Source organism: Salvelinus namaycush, chromosome 28, assembly GCF_016432855.1.
Source record: "Salvelinus namaycush isolate Seneca chromosome 28, SaNama_1.0, whole genome shotgun sequence".
Lineage (NCBI taxonomy): Eukaryota > Metazoa > Chordata > Actinopteri > Salmoniformes > Salmonidae > Salvelinus > Salvelinus namaycush.
The window spans coordinates 9,188,837-9,210,940 of NC_052334.1; the positions used below are offsets into that span (position 1 = coordinate 9,188,837).

At 45.4% G+C, this 22,104-nt stretch overlaps 1 protein-coding gene across 1 annotated transcript; it reads right to left on the reverse strand.

The window, feature by feature from the left end:
* Positions 1-11,232: 11,232 nt before the first annotated feature.
* LOC120023215 (transmembrane protein 229B-like) lies at positions 11,233-11,805 on the reverse strand. The gene has a single exon (XM_038967254.1). The coding sequence runs from the start codon at positions 11,803-11,805 to the stop codon at positions 11,233-11,235; it is 573 nt and encodes a 190-aa protein (XP_038823182.1).
* Positions 11,806-22,104: the final 10,299 nt, after the last annotated feature.

Genomic DNA, 22,104 nt, shown 5'->3' on the forward strand with positions numbered 1-22,104 from the left:
ACAAAAAAGGTGAGGGATGCAGTGTAAGGAGATGAAGAAGAAATTCCTTCAAGGCCGTAATGTCATTGACAATTTAAAAACAGAAGAAAGTAAATTCCCATGAAGATGACGTGAAACAGGAAATTGTCTTAAAAGCCCAACTGAACACGTGGTATGTATGGTAACTGATATTTCTGCTTGTGCTCACACCTAACATCCCTTTTAGAGTACCGCTGATGCATTCCCCATTGTCCGTTATCTCACGCTGTCACCTGCAATTAGAGTTGCCTCTTTTGTCATGCTCAGATGAGAGCTCGCATCTGTATTAGTGAGCGATATTGATTATTTATGTTCATGCTTAGACCGGGGCATCTCTTATTTTGCCTAAAAAAACACTGTTTCATTTGTACCATCACTACCGCCATATCTAGGCCTAGGACAGTGGTTGCCAACCTGTGGTTCCTCTTTTCTTTAAGGAACTCAGTCCAGCTTTCAACTTCATTTTGAAAGTTGTAATATTAGAATGCACAAGGGGAAATTTCGAAATCAGTATTTCTCTTGTCATGTCAGTCATTGTAGACCTTAGAGAGCTCTTTATAACTTGTCAGAAACGTCCAGATCAACTAGCCCACGTCAGCTAACGCGTTTCTATCTACGTGTTTTAGCCCATAGATTTTGTAGTAATGTTCGAGTCACTCAAATATCACACAAATACACATAAGACATGGCAGAATGTATAGAATTGCAAGAAAATTAGCTTTACAACTGCAAAATGTTCTCTGTACCCCATGACAAAATGTGTAGAATTGCAAGGAATAAACTTTAAACCTGCAAAATGTTCTCTCCACCAACAAGAGAGTTGTGAACAGTGCTTGTGCCCATTGAAATAGATGTGGCGTTTGGGAACCCCTGGCCTAGGCTACTCACCAGTTTGAGAATCTCATGTTCTAGAGAGTGCACACTTTACCCACGTAGGCCTAGATCACCACCCATTCTGAAATGTCAGTGACATAATATTACGTTTTGTACTATTTAAAATGAATGTACTATTACCAATTACTTTTTAAAATGTAAAATAAATGTTTATTGTAGCCTATCTCGTTTTAAGGTGATATTTAAGCCATTTGCTCTTGGTGGTCGGGTTGGTTGGTCTGGTATAGAGCTCTTGCTTTAGCTCATGTATGTGTGAGTGTTTAAGTTTTTGCCTAGGCCTACTTTGGATGATTTTTTAAAACTACAACCATTTTTGATTACAACTACAACTATTTTTGGAATTGAATTTGTAGGCCTACACTGTAGACCTAAATAAAACCATAAGCCCCCGAACTGTGTGTTCCGAAACCCAACATGCAACTGGCAAAACAACCCCTCTGACAAAACAACCCCACTGATCTCATTATTTTGTAGTGAAAGAGCGATACCGTGTGGCAGAACAACGTTACTGCACTGCAACACTGTGCAGCTTGAGGTAGGCGAGAATGAGAAATGTCAAATCAAATCAAATGTTATTTGTCACATGCACCGAATACAACAGGTGTAGACCTTACAGTGAAATGCTTACTTACAAGCCCTTAACCAACAATGCCGTTTTAAGAAAAATAATAATTAAGATATAAAGTAACAAATAATTCAAGAGCAGCAGTAAAATAACAATAGCGAGGCTATATACAGGGGGTACCGGTACAGAGTCGATGTGCGGGGGCACTGGTTAGTTGAGATAATTGAGGTAATATATACATGTGGGTAGAGTTAATAAAGTGAAGTGACTCATCCATAGATAATAACAGAGAGTAGCAGCAGTGTAATGGGGGGGCAATGCAAGTAGTCTGGGTAGCCATTTGATTAGATGTTCAGTAGTCTTAAGGCTTGGGGGTAGAAGCTGTTTAGAAGCCTCTTGGACCTAGACTTGGCGCTCCGGTACCGCTTGTCGTGTGGTAGCAGAGAGAACAGTCTATGACTAGGGTGGCTGGGGTCTTTGACCATTTTTACCGCCTTCTTCTGACACCGCCTGGTATAGAGGTCCTGGATGGCAGGAAGCTTGGCCCCAGTGATGTACTGGGCCATACGCACTACCCTCTGTAGTGCCTTGCGGTCGGAGGCTGAGCAGTTGCCATACCAGGCAGTGATGCAACCAGTCAGGATGCTCTCGATGGTGCAGCTGTAGAAACTTTTTGAGGATCTGGGGACCCATGCCAAATCTTTTCAGTCTCCTAAGGGGGAATAGGTGTTGTTGTGCCCTCTTCACAACTGTCTTGGTGTGCTTGGACCATGTTAGTTTGTTGGTGATGTGGACACCAAGGAAGTTGAAGCTCTTAACCTGCTCCACTACAGCCCCATAGATGAGAATGGGGGAGTGCTCAGTCCTCCTTTTCCTGTAGTCCACAATCATCCTCCTTATGCTTGATCACATTAAGGGAGAGGTTGTTGTTCTGGCACCACACGGCCAGGTCTCTGACTTCCTCCCTATATGCTGTCTTGTCGTTGTTGGTGATCAGGCTGACCACTGTTGTGTCATTGGCAAAATTAATGATGGTGTTGGAGTCGTGCCTGGCCATGCAGTCATGAGAGAACAGAGAGTACAGGAGGGGACTGAGCACGCACCCCTGAGGGGCCCCTGTGTTAAGGATCAGCATGGCGGATGTATTGTTACCCACCCTTACCACCTGGGGGCGGCCCGTCAGGAAGTACAGGATCCAGTTGCAGAGGGAGGTGTTTAGTCCCAGGGTCCTTAGCTTAGTGATGAGCTTTGAGGGCACTATGGTGTTGAACGCTGACACAGTCGTCCGAAACAGCTGGTGCTCTCATGCATGTTTCAGTGTTACTTGCCTCGAAGCGAGCATAGAAGTAATTTACCTCATCTGGTAGGCTCATGTCACGGGGACCTCTCAGCTGTGCTTCCCTTTGTAGTCTGTCATAGTTTGCAAGCCCTGCCACATCTGACGAGTGTCGCAGCCGATGTAGTACAATTCTATCTTAGTCCTGTATTGACGCTTTGCCTGTTTGATGGTTCGTCGGAGGGCATAGCAGGGTTTTCTTATAAGCTTCCGGGTTAGAGTCCCACTCCTTGAGAGCGGAAGCTCTACCCTTTAGCTCAGTGCAGATGTTGCCTGTAATCCATGGCTTCAGGTTGGGGTATGTACATACAGTCACTGTGGGGACGACGTCATCGATGCACTAATTGATGAAGTCAGTGACTGATGTGGTGTACTCCTCAATGCCATTGGAAGAATCCCGGAACATATTCCAGTCTGTGCTAGCAAAACAGTCCTGTAGCTTAGCATCTGCTTCATCTGACTGCTTTTTTATTAACCGAGTCACTGGTCCTTCCTGCTTTAATTTTAGCTTGTAAGCAGGAATCGGGAGGATAGAATTATGGTCAGATTTTCCAAATGGAGGGGGAGGGAGAGCTTTGTATGTTCTCTGTGTGTGGAGTAAAGGTGGTCTAGAGTTTTTTCCCCCTCTGGTTGCACATTTAACATGCTGATAGATTAAAGTCTCTGGCCACTAGGAGTGCCACCTCTGGATGAGCGTTTTCCTGTTTATGGCAGTATACAGCTCATTGAGTGCAATCTTAGTGCCAGCATCAGTCTGTGGTGGTACGTAGACAGCTACGAAAAATACAGATGGAAACTCTTGGTAGATAGTGTCGTCTACAGCTTATCAAGAGATACTCTACCTCAGGCAAGAAAAAGCTTGAGACTTCCTTAGATATCGTGCACCAGCTGTTGTTTACAAATATACATAGACTAACACCCCTTGCCTTACCAGAGGCTGCTGTTCTATCCTGCCGATGCAGTGTATAACACGCCAGCTATATGTTATTCATGTCGTCGTTCTGCCACAACTCTGTGAAATGTTCGGTTGGTAGGATATCAAATCAAATCAATCAAATCAAGTTTATTTTATATAGCCCTTCGTACATCAGCTAATATCTCGAAGTGCTGTACAGAAACCCAGCCTAAAACCCCAAACAGCAAGCAATGCAGGTGTAGAAGCACGGTGGCTAGGAAAAACTCCGTAGAAAGGCCAAAACCTAGGAAGAAACCTAGAGAGGAACCAGGCTATGAGGGGTGGCCAGTCCTCTTCTGGCTGTGCCGGGTGGAGATTATAACAGAACATGGCCAAGATGTTCAAAATGTTCATAAGTGACAAGCATGGTCAAATAATAATCAGGAATAAATGTCAGTTGGCTTTTCATAGCCGATCATTAAGAGTTGAAAACAGCAGGTCTGGGACAGGTAGGGGTTCCATAACCGCAGGCAGAACAGTTGAAACTGGAATAGCAGCAAGGCCAGGTGGACTGGGGACAGCAAGGAGTCATCATGCCCGGTAGTCCTGACGTATGGTCCTAGGGCTCAGGTCCTCCGAGAGAGAGAAAGAAAGAGAGAAGGAGAGAATTAGAGAGAGCCAAGATTTTCTAAATGTTCATAAATGACAAGCATGGTCAAATAATAATCAGGAATAAATGTCAGTTGGCTTTTCATAGCCGATCATTAAGAGTTGAAAGCAGCAGGTCTGGGACAGGTAGGGGTTCCATAACCGCAGGCAGAACAGTTGAAACTGGAACAGCAGCAAGGCCAGGTGGACTGGGGACAGCAAGGAGTCATCATGCCCGGTAGTCCTGACGTATGGTCCTAGGGCTCAGGTTCTCCGAGAGAGAGAGAAAGAAAGAGAGAAGGAGAGAATTAGAGAGAGCATACTTAAATTCACACAGGACACTGGATAAGACAGGAGAAGTACTCCAGATATAACCAACTGACCCTAGCCCCCCGACACATAAACTACTGCAGCATAAATACTGGAGGCTGAGACAGGAGGGGTCAGGAGACACTGTGGCCCCATCCGATGATACCCCGGACAGGGCCAAACAGGATATATACGTTCTTTTAGATTGTCCAATTTATTTTCCAGCCATTATACGTTGGCCAGTAGTACTGATGGCAAGGGCAGATTAGCCACTCGTCGGCACCCCGATCTCTTTCCGCAATATCTTTTCCGTCTCTTTCTCCTGCGAATGACGGGGATGAGGGCCTGTTCGAGTAAATCCCTCTCGTCCAGAAGCTCTTTTCGGTCATAAGAGACGTTTTTTTTTCGAAATAAGTTACAAAAAATGCTAAAAAACTACCAAAACAATATGGTTGGTTTAAAGAGCCCATGAAACGGCAGACTTCCTCTCCGGCGCCATCTTACACAAAGGCTCGTATTAGTAAAGTTCATTATATAGGTAGGATAACTGCATTGTTTACTTTCTAAATGACCACAGGACTTGAGCCGAGGAAATATGACTTTCCCATTTATCCTGTTTCACATCTATCTCAGTTTTTTTTATCGTTTTGGTACTATTTTCACAAATATGTGGTAAAATGTCACAACTCATAGTACAAAACTCAAAACAGACCATCAAAAAGGCTGGATTTTTTTTCAAAACTTTAAGCACATTTCAATTGACTAAGTACAACACACAAAATCACACAATAACTTTTTCACCAAACTAATCAGTGTTTCATCTAGAAATACCTTTCATATAAAGTAATTGCCTTTTACAATGCAATGCTCATAATACTTCCCATAGGATTCTCTTCTCATTTGTTTAAACACATTTCACTTAATCCAACTGTGCTTAATGGTTAATCACTTAAATGTTTGGTATACCTATAGTATTTAAACTGGTTTGTCTACTATATATAGATTTTAAACTGGTTTGTCTACTATATATAGATTTTAAACTGATTTGTCTACTATATATGGATTTTAAACTGGTGTGTCTACTATATACAGATTTTAAACTGGTGTGTCTACTATATATAGATTTTAAACTGGTGTGTCTACTATATATGGATTTTAAACTGGTGTGTCTACTATATATAGATTTTAAACTGGTGTGTCTACTATATATGGATTTTAAACTGGTTTGTCTACTATATAAAGATTTTAAACTGGTGTGTCTACTATATATGGATTTTAAACTGGTGTGTCTACTATATATGGATTTTAAACTGGTTTGTCTACTATATACAGATTTTGAGAACTACAGAAATGAAATGTGTGTTTGTAAAGTATAAACATCTAAATTACTACTCCTTCTTGCTAATTTATTTCACATAGTGGTAACCACAATTGGTCACCATATAAAATGGGGTGTGTGAACATTTGCAATTTCTTTCAACATGGAGCAAGATTGACAGCAAGAGAGAGGAAGAAATCAAAGAGCTCATGGACAAGGGACCTGTCAGAGAGGTGGGTATGGGCCACATCAAAGAGATGGGCATGGACCCCATCAAAGAGGTCAAAGAGGTGGGCATGGGCCCCATCAAAGAGGTCAAAGAGATGGGCATGGGCCCCATCAAAGAGGTCAAAGAGGTGGGAGTGGGCCCCATCAAAGAGGTCAAAGAGGTGGGAATGGGCCCCATCAAAGAGGTCAGAGAGGTGGGCATGGGCCCCACCAAAGAGGTCAGAGAGTTGGGCATGGGCCCCACCAAAGAGGTCAAAGAGGTGGGCATGGGCCCCATCAAAGAGGTCAAAGAGGTGGGCATGGGCCCCATCAAAGAGGTCAAAGAGGTGGGCATGGGCCCCATCAAAGAGGTCAAAGAGGTGGGCATGGGCCCCATCAAAGAGGTCAAAGAGGTGGGCATGGGCCCCATCAAAGAGGTCAGAGAGGTGGGCATAGGCCCCATCAAAGAGGTCAAAGAGGTGGGCATGGGCCCCATCAAAGAGGTCAAAGAGGTGGGCATGGGCCCCGTCAAAGAGGTGGGCATGGGCCCCATCAAAGAGGTGGGAATGGGTCTCGTCAACGAGATGGACATCAGAGTGAGGGAGGCAGATGGTAGGAAACTGGTTGTGTCTAATGAAGTCTGGGCCATCATCGTTGACCATGTGGTAAAAAGCCCTTAACATTGCAGTTTTAAGGAAAAAGAGTTAAGAAAATATTTACGAAATAAAGTTCAAAAAGTAACACAATAAAATAACAATAACGAGGCTATATACAGGGGGTGCCAGTACCGAGTCAATGTGCGGGGTACAGGTTAGTCAAAGTAATTGAGGTAATATGTACATGTAGGTCGGGGTAAAGTGACAATGCATAGATAATAAACAGCGAGTAACAGCAGTGTTAAAACATTTTGGGCCGGGTAGCCATTTGATTAATTGCAGTCTTCAGCAGCCATTGAGGAGAACGATGACACCTTTGCCAATTTGGCATTCATAAGCCTACCAACAATCGCCCGCCTTTTGAGGAGGCAGCAGGTATCTTTGAAACACATTTACCTGGTGCCTTTTGAGAGAAACAATGACCACGTGAAACAACTGCGGGCTGAGTATGTTCAGGTACAGCTCTAGTGTCACGACCTTAGAGAGCCTTTTAATGTCTCTATTTGGTTTGGTCAGGGTGTGATTTGGGTGGGCATTCTATGTTCTTTATTTCTATGTTTTGTATTTCTATGTTTTGGCCAGGTATGGTTCTCAATCAGGGACAGCTGTCATTCGTTGTCTCTGATTGGGAATCATACTTAGGCAGACTTTTTTCCTTTGGTGTTTGTGGGTAGTTATCTTTGTTAGTGGCACTTTAGCCCTGTTAAGCTTCAGGGTTGTGTCTACGTTTCTTGTTTTGTTGGTGACATTTACATTAATAAAAGAAAATGTACGCTTACCACGCTGCACCTGGGTCTCCTTCCGACGACGGCCGTGACAACTAGATACTGTATTACTGTTACTAATTGATGCATGTGCTACTTCACAATATCATATTGGAACTATCCTGTAAAAATAACTAACCAAAATATATTTGTAGAGGGTGATGGTGCTTGATGCTGTGAACCATGACAAGTATATCTTTGTTAATGAAGCATGCTTCAACCTGGCCAAAACTTGGCTGATGTGGTTCCGCCCACAGCGCCAACAGGTGACGGTCCAATGTCTGGACAACATTGGGGAAACATCTCCATGCACACAACTATCACTGAAGATGGTGTGATAGGACGTATGGTTGTGGTGAGAGATGTTTACAATCCAAATGAATGCACAATGACAGGTTTTGAAAGAAAGACTGGCTGTGTCACAAGTGTGAACAGTTTGGAGTTTTGTTCTCAGAGTTGTGAAAATGTACCACAGAGTAGTGCCAAAGTGATTAAAATAAAGCCATAAAAAAAAAACTAATGAAATTCCTTGGCTGGCATAGAGCGGGCCTCATCTGAGACTGTAGTGAAGCGAAGTGGTTATTTACCTAACTCACAAATGTATTTTATAAAGCTCTTTTGAAATCAGCAGTTGTCACTGAGTGATTTACAGATACCCAGCCTAAAACCAAAGAGCAACAGATTTTATGGTCAAATAAATAAAATTATTCCACAAACTATACACAATACATCGTTAAAATGTGTGATATAATACAGTGCAGTATTTCATAATATTAGTTTTTTTTTGTCAAACCAAGAAAACTAAGGTTTGGAAAAAAGTACACCTGACAATAACAGATTTTGTTACATGCATACTAAGTCTTAGGTTTATGTGGTGAGAGATCAGCCTCTCCCCCACCATCACTAAACATGCAGACACACACACACACACTTTCCATTGCATATTTCATTTCTGTGGCTTGTAAATTCTCATTACTATAATTGTATCATCAAAGCAATGGATTTCTTGTATAAAGACATTAGCAGCACCCAATGTTCTAGGCCTACTGACATATACCGGTAGTAGTAAATTAGACTCAAATAACCAGTTAGGGACTACATTTTTAAATAAAAATTGTAAATACCTTTGGTGCAATTTTCACAAATATGTGGTACGTTTGCTAATCACTGAACTGTTTGTTAAACCTATAGATTTGAAAGTGTTTTGTCTACCACAGATTTTGTACATAATGAAAATGTATGTCTGTAAACTAGAAACACATGAAGTATAATATACAGTATACTATAATGCACTATAATGATGACTAGGATTTGACTTCATAGTTAGTTTTAAGAAATCTGATATTAACCAGATCAGAGATGTGATGTATGTAACAAATGCACCCCCTATACAGTAAATATGTGTCCAGAATGAAGTTGCTGGGGTCTTTTTGATGGGGGGGGGGGGGGGGGGGGTCACACCGCTTAAATAAAGTTGCATTGTAACTGGGAATGGGAATTGAACCCATAACTCTGGTGTTGCTTGTGCCGTGCTCTTATGAACTGAGCCACGTACAGGGCCACTATAATACATAAGTACAATTCAATACTGTAAAATACAATACATGATTACAATACAGGTAGAAGATGTATGATTGCAATCCCCATGAGCGTACCACCCTCATTCAGGCCATGGATGAAGCATGCAGTGACATCAGACCTATGTAAAGCTTGGATTCACCATGCCAAAAGGTTTTTCCCCACGAGCATGAACAATGAGGAATTTTACTGCCATGTCGATATGAGCCTATGGCCAAATTCTCAAGACAACCTTTGATGCAAACTAATGCCTGTTAATTGTTTTTTACATTCCTTTCAATTGGTTACAATACACCTACAGTATGCTGCAATGATACTTGAACAGTACATTACATTTCTGCATCAATGATTGTGAAAGATGTCTTCAATTTTCACACCTTTGATCACACATGGTATAGAAATGATGGACATTTGAGGTTCAGTACATTTTAATGGGTAGTGCAAGTGTAATGTGAAAACAGTGTAATGTACCGTCATTTATAGTACAGTAGCATGTTACATTCAAAGAGCAATTTTTAAACATGTATTTTAATTTTATTTTTACTATTGATTAACTGGTTGTTAAAATAACTAAATTGAGAAGATATCATTGTTGTGTTCTGGTGATTAAATCAATGTTCTCATTGTATTTCACAGTAAACTTGGATCTTTGGATCAATGGTTGTGTGGTGAAAGATGTCTTCAAACAAAATGAATGCACAAAAAGTTTTACAAGTGTGTTACAGTTTGGAGTTTTGTACTGAGTTTTGAAAATTCCCCACATACTTGTGAAAATAGTACCAAAGCGATTGAAAAAAACCAAACTATAATCGTTATCACTTTGCATTGTTGATTTACTGCTTGTGATTCCGCGTGGCTTGAGGTAGCCTGGTTGTCCCACACACAGAATGTAATTCTATCTCTAAGGTCCCACATCTGTTTGTGCTGCCTTGTCAAATCCTATGGTTGTTGTTGGTGCCAATATAATCTCTGAAGGAACACAGAACCAAATCTCGCACCAGCTCCTGGATTTGGAAGTTGGGAAAGATTTGTGGTAATACAGTATTCATATGAGACTTCAGATCAAGCTTTCAGGTGCTGTATCTTATCAATTCCTAGAGCACTACTCTCCTGTAGGTTTTCACCCCAACCCTAGTCTACCGCACCTGATTCTAATAATTAGCTGGTTGATAAACTGAACCAAGTTCAGCAGGTAGCCTCGTGGTTATAGTGTTGGGCCAGTAACTGAAAGGTTTCTAGATCAAATCCCCGAGCCGACAAGGTGAAATGTGTCGTTCTGCCCCTGAACAAGGCAGTTAACCCACTGTTCCTAGGCTGTCATTGTAAATAAGAATGTGTTCTTAACTGACTTGCCTATTAAATAAAGGTAAAATACAATTACAAATGGGGTTAGAGTGCAAATCCACAAGAGGGTAACTCTAGACATTGTCAAGGTTCTGAACATAGAAATCCTGATTTCATTCATTTGGAAGAACAGTAGATACAGCCCACAGTTAATGTAGGTACCTGAGACATCATTCATATAGCAGGCTAGGGCACGTGCAATACATACAGTACATTATAAGAGTACACCTAACTGAGTTGTAGACTACTCTAAATCATGTGTAATACATACAGTACATTATAAGAGTACACCTAACTGAGTTGTAGACTACTCTAAATGAATTGCCTTTTGAACCAGACTGCAGTGCATACAGAACTCTATCACTAACTTTAGAAAAACATTCTCCACATGACAAATTAATTGAAGCTATTGCATTGCTTTAGGACCCAGTCAAATGTGATAGTCAACACAGAACTTACTTCAGATTGCAACCTGAAGATACATAACTACAGTACTTTGAATGTTGTTAAATAAAAATACAGTGTACATTTCCCAGAAGGAAGAGTTACGATTCAGGGACCGTTTTCTGGACCCAGATTAAGCCTAGTCCTGGACTAAAAAGCACTTTCAATAGAGATTATCCATTGAGAAGGCTTTTTAGTCCACTATTAGGTTTATCAGTGTCTTTAAAACCGGACCTCAGTGTTCTTTACTCAGTCCTCAGTCCACTTTCAGGAAACCATTGACCTCTGTACCTCCTTGTTCACCCCGTTGTCTCCTCCCCCCTCCTCCCCCATCTTCTCCCCCGCCTGCATAAGACTTGACGTCCTCTGTTCCGTCTGTGTCCATCCTTAGCCGCAGTGTGATGCGTATAACCAGTTGCTCCATCATGAACGACGCACAGAACCATGGCAGGGCGTACTCTGCCGTGATCAACCCCATGAAGTTATACTGAAAATGGGAATAATCCCAGGGACATGCCCCGAACTGGGTCAACAACAGCCCTGTACTGAACTCCCAGATGTACGTCCATAGGGTATAGATGAGGCATCGCAGCAGCAGGGGGCAGTGGAGAGCTCGGAGGGCCAGGTACATGTGCTCCACAATGAGGATGCAGGTCCCGTAGATGAACAGAGCCCACACACTGGTAACACCAGGGAACTTCCAGTCGCGGTTGACCACAAACTCCCAGGCGGCGGTGAACATGACCTCACAGAAGTAGCCGTGGATGGCGTACAGGTACCAGCGACACAGGACCGTCAGAGGCACCGGCGTAGGGGCTGTGGTTGCCATTGTAGTAGGGGTTATTTGGAATCGCCACGCCTTCGTGATGAGGTAGTCGTGCCTGAGAGTTTTATGCCCAAATGTCACTTTGAGACCTCAAGGATTTTCTCTTGGTCTAATGGTTGGTTTGGTGTGTGAGAGGTCCCCTGTTCAATTACACCATTATGACCATCCCTCTCCTTTTATCTAGTGGATGAGAAATACAGGTCTGAGAGGGATAAAGGAGAGAAAAGTGAGTTAGGCAGTGTGGCGTTATAGAACCAGACAGGAGTAGCAGAGGTTCTCTGGCTCTCTAACCCCTACCTTGTGTCCTTGTGGTGATGGTGCACAGAGTATTACAATGACTGTTTTAAGTACAGACAATAGGCCTATTGTGGAAAGTACACTGACTGCTAATGATTCAACTGTAGGTGTGTAGAGGACTCCCATTCCCTTCTAACGTTGTTGGCTACCGGTCCTCAATCAACATCAGTTTGCATTTCAAACCATGTCACTTTTCAATTATAGAACCATGAGAAGCAGTAAAACGACTGAACATAAAGTTCAGAATAACCTTTATTCACCAAATACATTTACACATACTAAACATATTTCTTGGTGATATGGTGCTGCTAGTGATAGACAACATTTAGAGATAGAACACAGACAGCGGAGTTTACACAAAGTTTACATACAGTACCATTCAAAAGTTTGGACACCTACTCATTCAAGGGTTTTTCTTTATTTTTACTATTTTATGCATTGTTGAATAATAGTGAAGACATCAAAACTATGAAATAACACATGTAATCATGTAGTAACCAAAAAAAGTGTTAAACAAATCAAAATATATTTTATATTTGAGATTCTTCACACCCTTTGCCTTGATCACAGATTTTTGTACACTCTTGGCATTCTCTCAACCAGCTTCATGAGATAGTCACCTGAAATGCATTTCAATTAACAGGTGTGCCTTGTTAAAGGTTAATTTGTGGAATTTCTTTCCTTCTTAATGCGTTTGAGCCAATCAGTTGTGTTGTGACAAGGTAGGGGTGGTATACAGAAGATAGCCCTATTTGGTAAAAGACCAAGTCCATATTATGGCAAGAAGGTCAGTCAATCCGGAACATTTCAAGAGCTTTGACAGTTTCTTTAAGTGCAGTCACAAAAACCATCAAGCGCTATGATGAAACTGTCTCTCATGAGGACCGCCACAGGAAAGGAAGACTCAGAGTTACCTCTGCTGCAGAGGATAAGTTCATTAGAGTTAACTGCACCTCAGATTGCAGCCCAAATAAATGCTTCACAGAGATCAAGTAACAGACACATCTCAACATTAACTGTTCAGAGGAGACTGTGAATCAGTCCTTCATGGTCGAATTGCTGCAAAGAAACCACTACTAAAGGACACAAATAAGAAGAAGAGACTTGGTTGGGCCAAGAAACATGAGCAATTGACATTAAACTGGTGGAAATCTGTCCTTTGGTCTGATGAGTCCAAAAGTAAGATTTTTGGTTCCAACCGCTGTGTCTTTGTGAGATGCAGAGTAGGTGAACGAATGATCTCCGAATGTGTAACGATTTCCTCCTCCTCTTCATCCGAAGAGGAGGAGCAGGGATTCGACCAAAATGCAGCTTTGCGATTCGACATAATATTTATTTACAAAACGGAAAACACGACAACACTTTAATAAACTACAAAACAATAAACGACGTAGACAGACCTGGACGACGAACTTACATTAAACACGAAGAACGCATGAACAGGCAAACTGACTACATAAAACGAACGAACAAACAAAACCGAAAACAGTCCCGTGTGGCGCAACATACACTTACACAGACACAGGAGACAACCACCCACAAACAAACAGTGTGAAAACACCTACCTTAATATGACTCTCAATCAGAGGAAATGAAAACCACCTGCCTCTAATTGAGAGCCATATCAGGTCACCCTTATACAAACATAGAAACATATAACATAGACTACCCACCCAAACTCACGCCCTGACCGTCAAACACATACAAAATAACAGAAAACCGGTCAGGAACGTGACATAACCCCCCCCTCAAGGTGCGTACTCCGAACGCACCACCAAAAGTCTAGGGGAGGGTCTGGGTGGGCATCTGACCACGGTGGTGGCTCAGGCTCTGGGCGAGGTCCCCACCCCACCATAGTCAATCCCAGCTTACGTCTCCCCCTTAGAATGACCACCCTCATTATACACCCACTTAGGTTAAGGGGCAACACCAAGATAAAGGACAGCTCCTGGACGAGGTAGCTCAGGACAGAGAGGTAGCTCAGGACAGAGGGATAGCTCAGGACAGAGGGATAGCTCAGGACAAGAGGGATAGCTCAGGATAGAGGGATAGCTCAGGATAGAGGGGTAGCTCAGGATAGAGGGGCAACTCCGGACTGAAGGGCAGCTCCGGACAGAGAGACAGCTCTGGACTGAGGGGCAGTTCTGGATAAATAGCCGCTCTGGGCTGAGGGGCAGCTCATGACTGGCTGACGGCTCTGGACGCTCATGGCTAGCTGACGGCTCTGGACGCTCATGGCTGGCTGACGGCTCTGGACGCTCATGGCTGGCTGACGGCTCTGGACGCTCATGGCTGGCTGACGGCTCTGGACGCTCATGGCTGGCTGACGGCTCTGGACGCTCATGGCTGGCTGACGGCTCTGGACGCTCATGGCTGGCTGACGGCTCTGGACGCTCATGGCTGGCTGACGGCTCTGGACGCTCATGGCTGGCTGGCGGCTCTGGCAGATCCTGTCTGGTTGGCGGCTCTGGCAGATCCTGTCTGGTTGGCGGCTCTGGCAGATCCTGTCTGGTTGGCGGCTCTGGCAGATCCTGTCTGGTTGGCGGCTCTGGCAGATCCTGTCTGGTTGGCGGCTCTGGCAGATCCTGTCTGGTTGGCGGCTCTGGCAGATCCTGACTGACGAATGGCTCTAGCGGCTCCTGACTGACTAACGGCTCTGACGGCTCGGGACAGACGGGCGGCTCTAATGGCTCGGGACAGACGGATGGCTCAGACGGCACTGGGCAGACGGATGGCTCAGACGGCACTGGGCAGACGGATGGCTCAGACGGCACTGGGCAGACGGATGGCTCAGACGGCACTGGGGAGACGGATGGCTCAGACGGCACTGGGGAGACGGATGGCTCAGATGGCGCTGGTGAGACGGATGGCTCTGGCCGGATGAGACGCACTGTAGGCCTGGTGCGTGGTACCGGAACTGGAGGTACCGGGCTAAGGACACGCACCTTCAGGCTAGTGCGGGGAACAACAACAGGGCACACTGGACTCTCAATGCGCACTATAGGCCTGGTGCGTGGTACAGGAACTGGAGGTACCGGGCTGAGGGCACGCACATCAGGGCGAGTGCGGGGAGAAGGAACAGTGCGTACAGGGCTCTGGAGACGCACAGGTGGCTTAGTGCGTGGTGCCGGAACTGGAGGCACTGGGCTGGAGACACGCACCATAGGGAGAGTGCGTGGAGGAGGAACAGGGCTCTGGAAACGCACTGGAAGCCTGGTGGGTGGTGTAGGCACTGGTGGTACTGGGCTGGGGCGGGAAGGTGGCGCCGGAAATACCGGACCGTGTAGGCGTACTGGCTCCCTTGAGCATTGAGCCTGCCCAACCTTACCTGGTTGAATGCTCCCCGTTGCCCGACCAGTGCGGGGAGGTGGAATAACCCGCACCGGGCTATGTAGGCGAACCGGGGACACCATGCGTAAGGCTGGTGCCATGTAAGCCGGCCCGAGGAGACGCACTGGTGGCCAGATATGTAGGGCCGGCTTCATGACATCCGGCTCAATACTCAATCTAGCCCTGCCAGTGCGGGGAGGTGGAATAACCCGCACCGGGCTATGCACACGTACAGGAGACACCGTGCGCTCTACTGCGTAACACGGTGTCTGCCCGTACTCTCGCTCTCCACGGTAAGTACAGGGAGTAGGCGCAGGTTTCCTACCTGACTTCGCCACTCTCCCTTTAAGCCCCCCCCCCAAGAAATTTTTGGGGTTTTCTCACAGGCTTCCTACCGCGTCGTCGTGCTGCCTCCATACGCCGGTATCCCTCCTCGCACTGCGCCAGAGAATCCCAGGCGGGCTCCGGCACTCGCCCTGGGTTGATCGCCCACCTGTCGATCTCCTCCCACGTAGTGTAGCCCAGATCCTTTTCCTGCCTCCGAGCTAGCTCCTCATATCGCCGCCTCTCTGCTTTCGCTGCCTCCAGCTCAGCTTTGGGGCGGCGATATTCTCCTGGTTGAGCCCAGGGTCCCTTTCCGTCCAATATTTCCTCCCATGTCCACGAGTCCTGGTTATTTTGTTGCACTCTCCCACGCCGCTTGGTCGTATTGTGGTGGGTGGTTCTGTAACGGATTTCCTCCTCCTCTTCATCCGAAGAGGAGGAGCAGGGATTCGACCAAAATGCAGCTTTGCGATTCGACATAATATTTATTTACAAAACGGAAAACACGACAACACTTTAATAAACTACAAAACAATAAACGACGTAGACAGACCTGGACGACGAACTTACATTAAACACGAAGAACGCATGAACAGGCAAACTGACTACATAAAACGAACGAACAAACAAAACCGAAAACAGTCCCGTGTGGCGCAACATACACTTACACAGACACAGGAGACAACCACCCACAAACAAACAGTGTGAAAACACCTACCTTAATATGACTCTCAATCAGAGGAAATGAAAACCACCTGCCTCTAATTGAGAGCCATATCAGGTCACCCTTATACAAACATAGAAACATATAACATAGACTACCCACCCAAACTCACGCCCTGACCGTCAAACACATACAAAATAACAGAAAACCGGTCAGGAACGTGACAGAATGTGTGGTTCCCACCATGAAGCATGGAGGAGGAGGTGTGATGGTGTGGGGGTGCTTTGCTGGTGGCCATGTCAGGGATTTATTTAGAATTCAAGGCACACCTAACCAGCATGGCTACCACAACATTCTGCAGCAATACTCCATCCCATCTGGTTTGCGCTTAGTGGGACTATCATTTGTTTTTCAACAGGACAATGACCCAAAACACACCTGCAGGCTGTGTAAGGGCTATTTGACCAATGATAGTGATGGAGTGCTGCATCAGATCACCTGGCCTCCACAATCACCCGACCTCAACCCAATTCAGATTGTTTGGGATGAGTGAGGTGAGTGAGGGAAAAGCAACCAACAAGTGCTCAGCATATGTGGGAACTCCTTCAAGACTGTTGGAAAAGCATTCCTCATTAAGCTGGTTGAGAGAATGCCAAGAGTGTGCAAAGCTATCATCAGGGCAAAGGGTGGCTACTTTGAAGAATCTCAAATATAAAATATATTTTGATTTAATACTTTTTTGGTTACTACATGATTTCATATGTGTTGTTTCATAGTTTTGACATCTTCACTATTCTACAATGTAGAAAATAGTAAAATAAAGAAAAACCATTGAATGAGTAGGTGTGTCCAAACTTTTGACTGGTACTGTACATTTTATACAACTAAGTAGAGTGAGCATAGAGCTATAGTCCCACAGTTGACAGTGCATGTCAGAGCATAAAACCAAGCCATGAGGTCGAAGGAATTGTCCATAGAGCTCCAAGACAGGATTGTGTCGAGGCATAGATCTGGGGAAGGGTACCAAACAATTTCTGCAGACCTGAAGGTCCCCAAGAACACAGTGGCCTTCATCATTCTTAAATGGAAGAAATTTGGAACCACCAAGACTCTTCCTAGAGCTGGCCGCCCAGCCAAACTGAGCAATCAGGGGAGAAGGGCCTTGGTCAGGGAATTGACCAAGAATCCGATGGTCACTCTGACAGAGCTCCAAAGTTCCTCTGTGGAAATGGGTTGAACCTTCCGGAAGGACAACCATCTCTGCAGAACTCCAACAATCAGGCCTTTAGCGTGGCCAGACGGAAGCCACTCCTCAGTAAAAGGCACATGACAGCCCGCTTGGAGTTTGCCAAAAGGCACCTAAAGGACTCTCAGACCATTAGAAACAAGATTCTCTGGTCTGATGAAACGAAGATTGAACACTTTGGCCTGACAGATGGAGCTGAACATGTTCAGCTGGGAGAGTTGGTCTTGTAGCAGTTCTGGGATGATGGTGTTGAACGCAGAGTTTAAGTTGACAGCTTCGTCCAACAACCTGTTGGCTCTGTAGGCGAACTGCAGTGGGTCGAGGTAGTGCTGGTTTTGTGATGAGACAGTACCAGGAGCTCAAAGATTTTCATGATGAGTGAGGGGAGCGCTACAGGTCTGTAGTCGTTCTGGCAGGACATCTTTTGTTTCTTCGGGACTGGAACAACGATGGAAGATTTGAAACAGGCAGGAACAGTGCATTGCTCTACCGACTGGTTGAATACGTCCGTGGAAACCGGGGAGAGCTGGTCAGTGCAGCGCTTAAGTGTGGCTGCATGAAGATACCTTATCTGGGCCGGCAGCCTTCCTGCTGTTCTGTTTTCTAAAGAGTCTGTTGACCTCCTGCTCTGTGATGACAAGTGGTGGGGGAAGTGGAGGGCGGCCTTGGACAGGCTGGGGGAGGGAGGGTGAGGGGTTCATGAGATGGCAGAGACCTAGAGGAGAGAGGAACCTGGAAAGGAATGGGGGAGGGAGGGGTGAGATAGATGGGTAAGAGTGGGAAGTGGCAAGGAGGGAGATGTGGGTGTTATTGGCTTTGTGATTGAAAAGCCTTTGTGAGTCAAATCTGAAATAAAGTTGGTTTAGTTTATTTGTCAGTGAGGGGGTCATCTGCTGCCGGGGGAGCTTTAGATTTGTAGTTGGTCATGTATTTTAGTCCTTTCCAGACAGACAAGCAGCCGTTGCTGGAGGACTGCTGCTCTAGGCTGACTTTGTACAGATGTTTGGCTGCCTTCAATCCTGAGTGGAGCTTTTTCTTGGCCCCCCTGTTCCTGTTGTTCCTGTAGTCTTCCTCTTTGGCAGAGCAGAGAGCCCTGTAGGATTCATTTTTGGCACTGCGGAGACCCTTAATATTACATATCTGGGGCTATATGTATCAAGAGTCTGAGAGTAGGCTTACAGATTTCAGATCAGTTTTGCTCTTAGATCACAATTAATAAGATTGCATAAAGAGGGGGGACCTGATCCTAGATCAGCACTCCTACTCTAAGAAGCTACATATGGCCCCTGGAATCAGGCTCAACACAATATCATATAAAGAGAGTAATCAAACAATCAATCATACAAGCAAAGCGTCAGTATAGAGAAAGTGGAGTCGAAATTCAACGGCTCAAACACGGGACGTATGTGGCAGGGTCTACAGACAATCATGGATTACAAAAAGAAAACCAGCCCCGTCGTGGACATCGACGTCTTGCTCCCAGACAAATTAAACAACTTCTTTGCACGCTTTGAGGACAATAAAGTGCCACCGACACGGCCCGCTACCAAAGATTGTGGACTCTCATTCTCCGTGGCCAACGTGAGTAAAGCATTTAAACGCGTTAACCCTCACAAGGCTGCCGACCAAAGATTGTGGACTCTCATTCTCCGTGGCCAACGTGAGTAAAGCATTTAAACGCGTTAACCCTCACAAGGCTGCCGGCCCAGAAGGCATCCCTAGCTGCGTCCTCAGAGCATGCGCAAACCAGCTGGCTGGTGTGTTTACAGACATATTCAATCAATCCCTATACCAGTCTGTTGTCCCCACATGCTTCAAGATAGCCACCATTGTTCCTGTTCCCAAGAAAGCTATGGTAACTGAACTAAACGACTATCGCCCCGTAGCACTCACTTCTGTCATCATGAAGTGCTTTGAGAGACTAGTCAAGGATCATATCACCTCCACCCTACCTGTCACCCTAGACCCACTCCAATTTGCTTACCGCCCCAATAGGTCCACAGACGATGTAATCGTCATCACACTACCCTATCCCATCTGGACAAGAGGAATACCTATGTAAGAATGCTGTTTGTTGACTACAGCTCAGCATTCAACATCATAGTACCCTCCAAACTCCTCATTAAGCTTGAGACCCTGGGTCTCGATCCGGCCCTGTGCAACTGGACTTCCTGATGGGCCGCCCCCAGGTGGTGAAGGTAGGAAACAACATCTCCACTCCACTGATCCACAACACTGGAGCCCCACAATGGTGCGTTCTCAGCCCTCTCCAGTACTCCCACGACTGCGTGGCCATGCATGCCTCCAACTCAAATCACCAAGTTTGCAGACGACACTACAGTGGTAGGCTTGATAACCAACAACGACGAGACGGCCTACAGGGAGCAGGTCAGGGCCCTCGGAGTGTGGTGTCAGGAAAATAACCTCTCACTCAATGTCAGCAAAACAAAAGAGATGATCGTGGACTTCAAGAAACAGCAGAGGGAGCAACCCCCTATCCACATCGACGGGACAGCAGTGGAAAAGGTGGAAAGTTTTAAGTTCCTCGGTGTACATATCACCGACAAACTGAAATGGTCCACGCACACAGACAGTGTGGTGAAGAAGGCGCAACAGCGCTTCTTCAACCTCAGGAGGCTGAAAAAATTTGTCTTGTCACCAAAATCACTCACAAACTTTTACAGGTGCACAATTGAGAGCATCCTGTCGGGCTGTATCACCACCTGGTACGGCAACTGCACCACTCAAAACCACAGGGCTCTCCAAAGGGTGGTGCGGTCTTCACAACGCATCACCGGGGGCAAACGACCTACCCTCCAGGACACCTACAACACCCAATGTTACAGGAAGGCCATAAAGATCATCAAGGACAACAACCACCCGAGCCACTGCCTGTTCACCCCATTTCCATCCAGAAGGCGAGGTCAGTACAGGTGCATCAAAGCTGGGACAGAGAGATTGAAAAATAGCTTCTATTTCAAGGTCATCAGATTGTTAAACAGCCACCACTAGCACAGAGAGGTGGCTGCCTACCTACAGACTTGATATCATTGGCCACTTTAATAAATGGAACACAAGTCACTTTAATAATGCCACTTGAAGAATGTTTACATATCTCGCATTACTCATCTCATATGTATATACTGTATCCTTCACTATCTATTCTATACTTTCTATTGCATCTTAGCCGCTCTGTCACTGCTCATCCATGTATTTTATACTTATATATTCTCATCCCATTCCTTTACTAGATTGTGTGTATTAGGTTTTGTTGTGGAATTGTGAGATATTACCTGTTAGATACTGCTGCACTGTCAGACCTAGAAGCATAAACATTTCGCTACACTCACAATAACATCTGCTAACCATGTGTATGTGACCAATAACATTTGATTTGAGTAACCCACATGATCTGTGTGCATCATGTGCCCTTGCTTTCTGTAGTGTAAATACCCAGGTCAGACCAGAGACTGTATAAATAAGGGATGCCTGGCCAGACACACATAGGCAGTAGGCACCACTAGTATCAGGTGTCTGGAGGCCCTATCAGGGAGGGCATCCTTCAACCACTTTGCCAAAGAACCACTCTGTCATACAGGTACACAGGGCTTTTGCAGTGACACTGCCACACTGACAGTCATGTCATGACCGCAGTAAAATTCCACGTGACCATTGAGTCACGGTAATGTCCTCTTATGCACTCTGGACACTGGTAGTATCCAATTCCCTAACGACAATCAGCCAGTCGACCTCTCCACGGTACATGGACCAACCAGAGTGATGGCATCTGCAAACTTGAGTGGTTTGACAGATGCGATGTTGGAGGTGCAGTCGTTGGTGTAGAGTGAGTAGAGTAGAGGTGAGAGCACACATCCTTGCGGCGCCCCCCGGTGCTGAGGGATACAGCTTCACATGTTGCGTCCTGTTGGGCAGGAAGTCAGTGATCAACTGACAGATGGAGCTGAACATGTTCAGCTGGGAGAGTTTGTCTTGTAGCAGTTCTGCGATGATGGTGTTGAACGCAGAGCCCAATATCCTTGTATACTGCATGTCTTTGGGTTATCGAGGTGTTTGAGGATGTAGTAAAGGCCCATGTTGACAGCTTCGTCCAACAACCTGTTGGCTCTGTAGACGAACTGCAGTGAGTCGAGGGAGTGCTGTTTTTGTGATGAGACAGTACCAGGAGCTCAAAGGTTTTCATGATGAGCGAGGGGAGCGCTACAGGTCTGTAGTCGTTCTGGCAGGACATCTTTTGTTTCTTCGGGACTGGAACAACGATGGAAGATTTGAAACAGGCAGGAACAGTGCATTGCTCTACCGACTGGTTGAATACGTCCGTGGAAACCGGGGAGAGCTGGTCAGTGCAGCGCTTAAGTGTGGCTGCATGAAGATACCTTATCTGGGCCGGCAGCCTTCCTGCTGTTCTGTTTTCTAAAGAGTC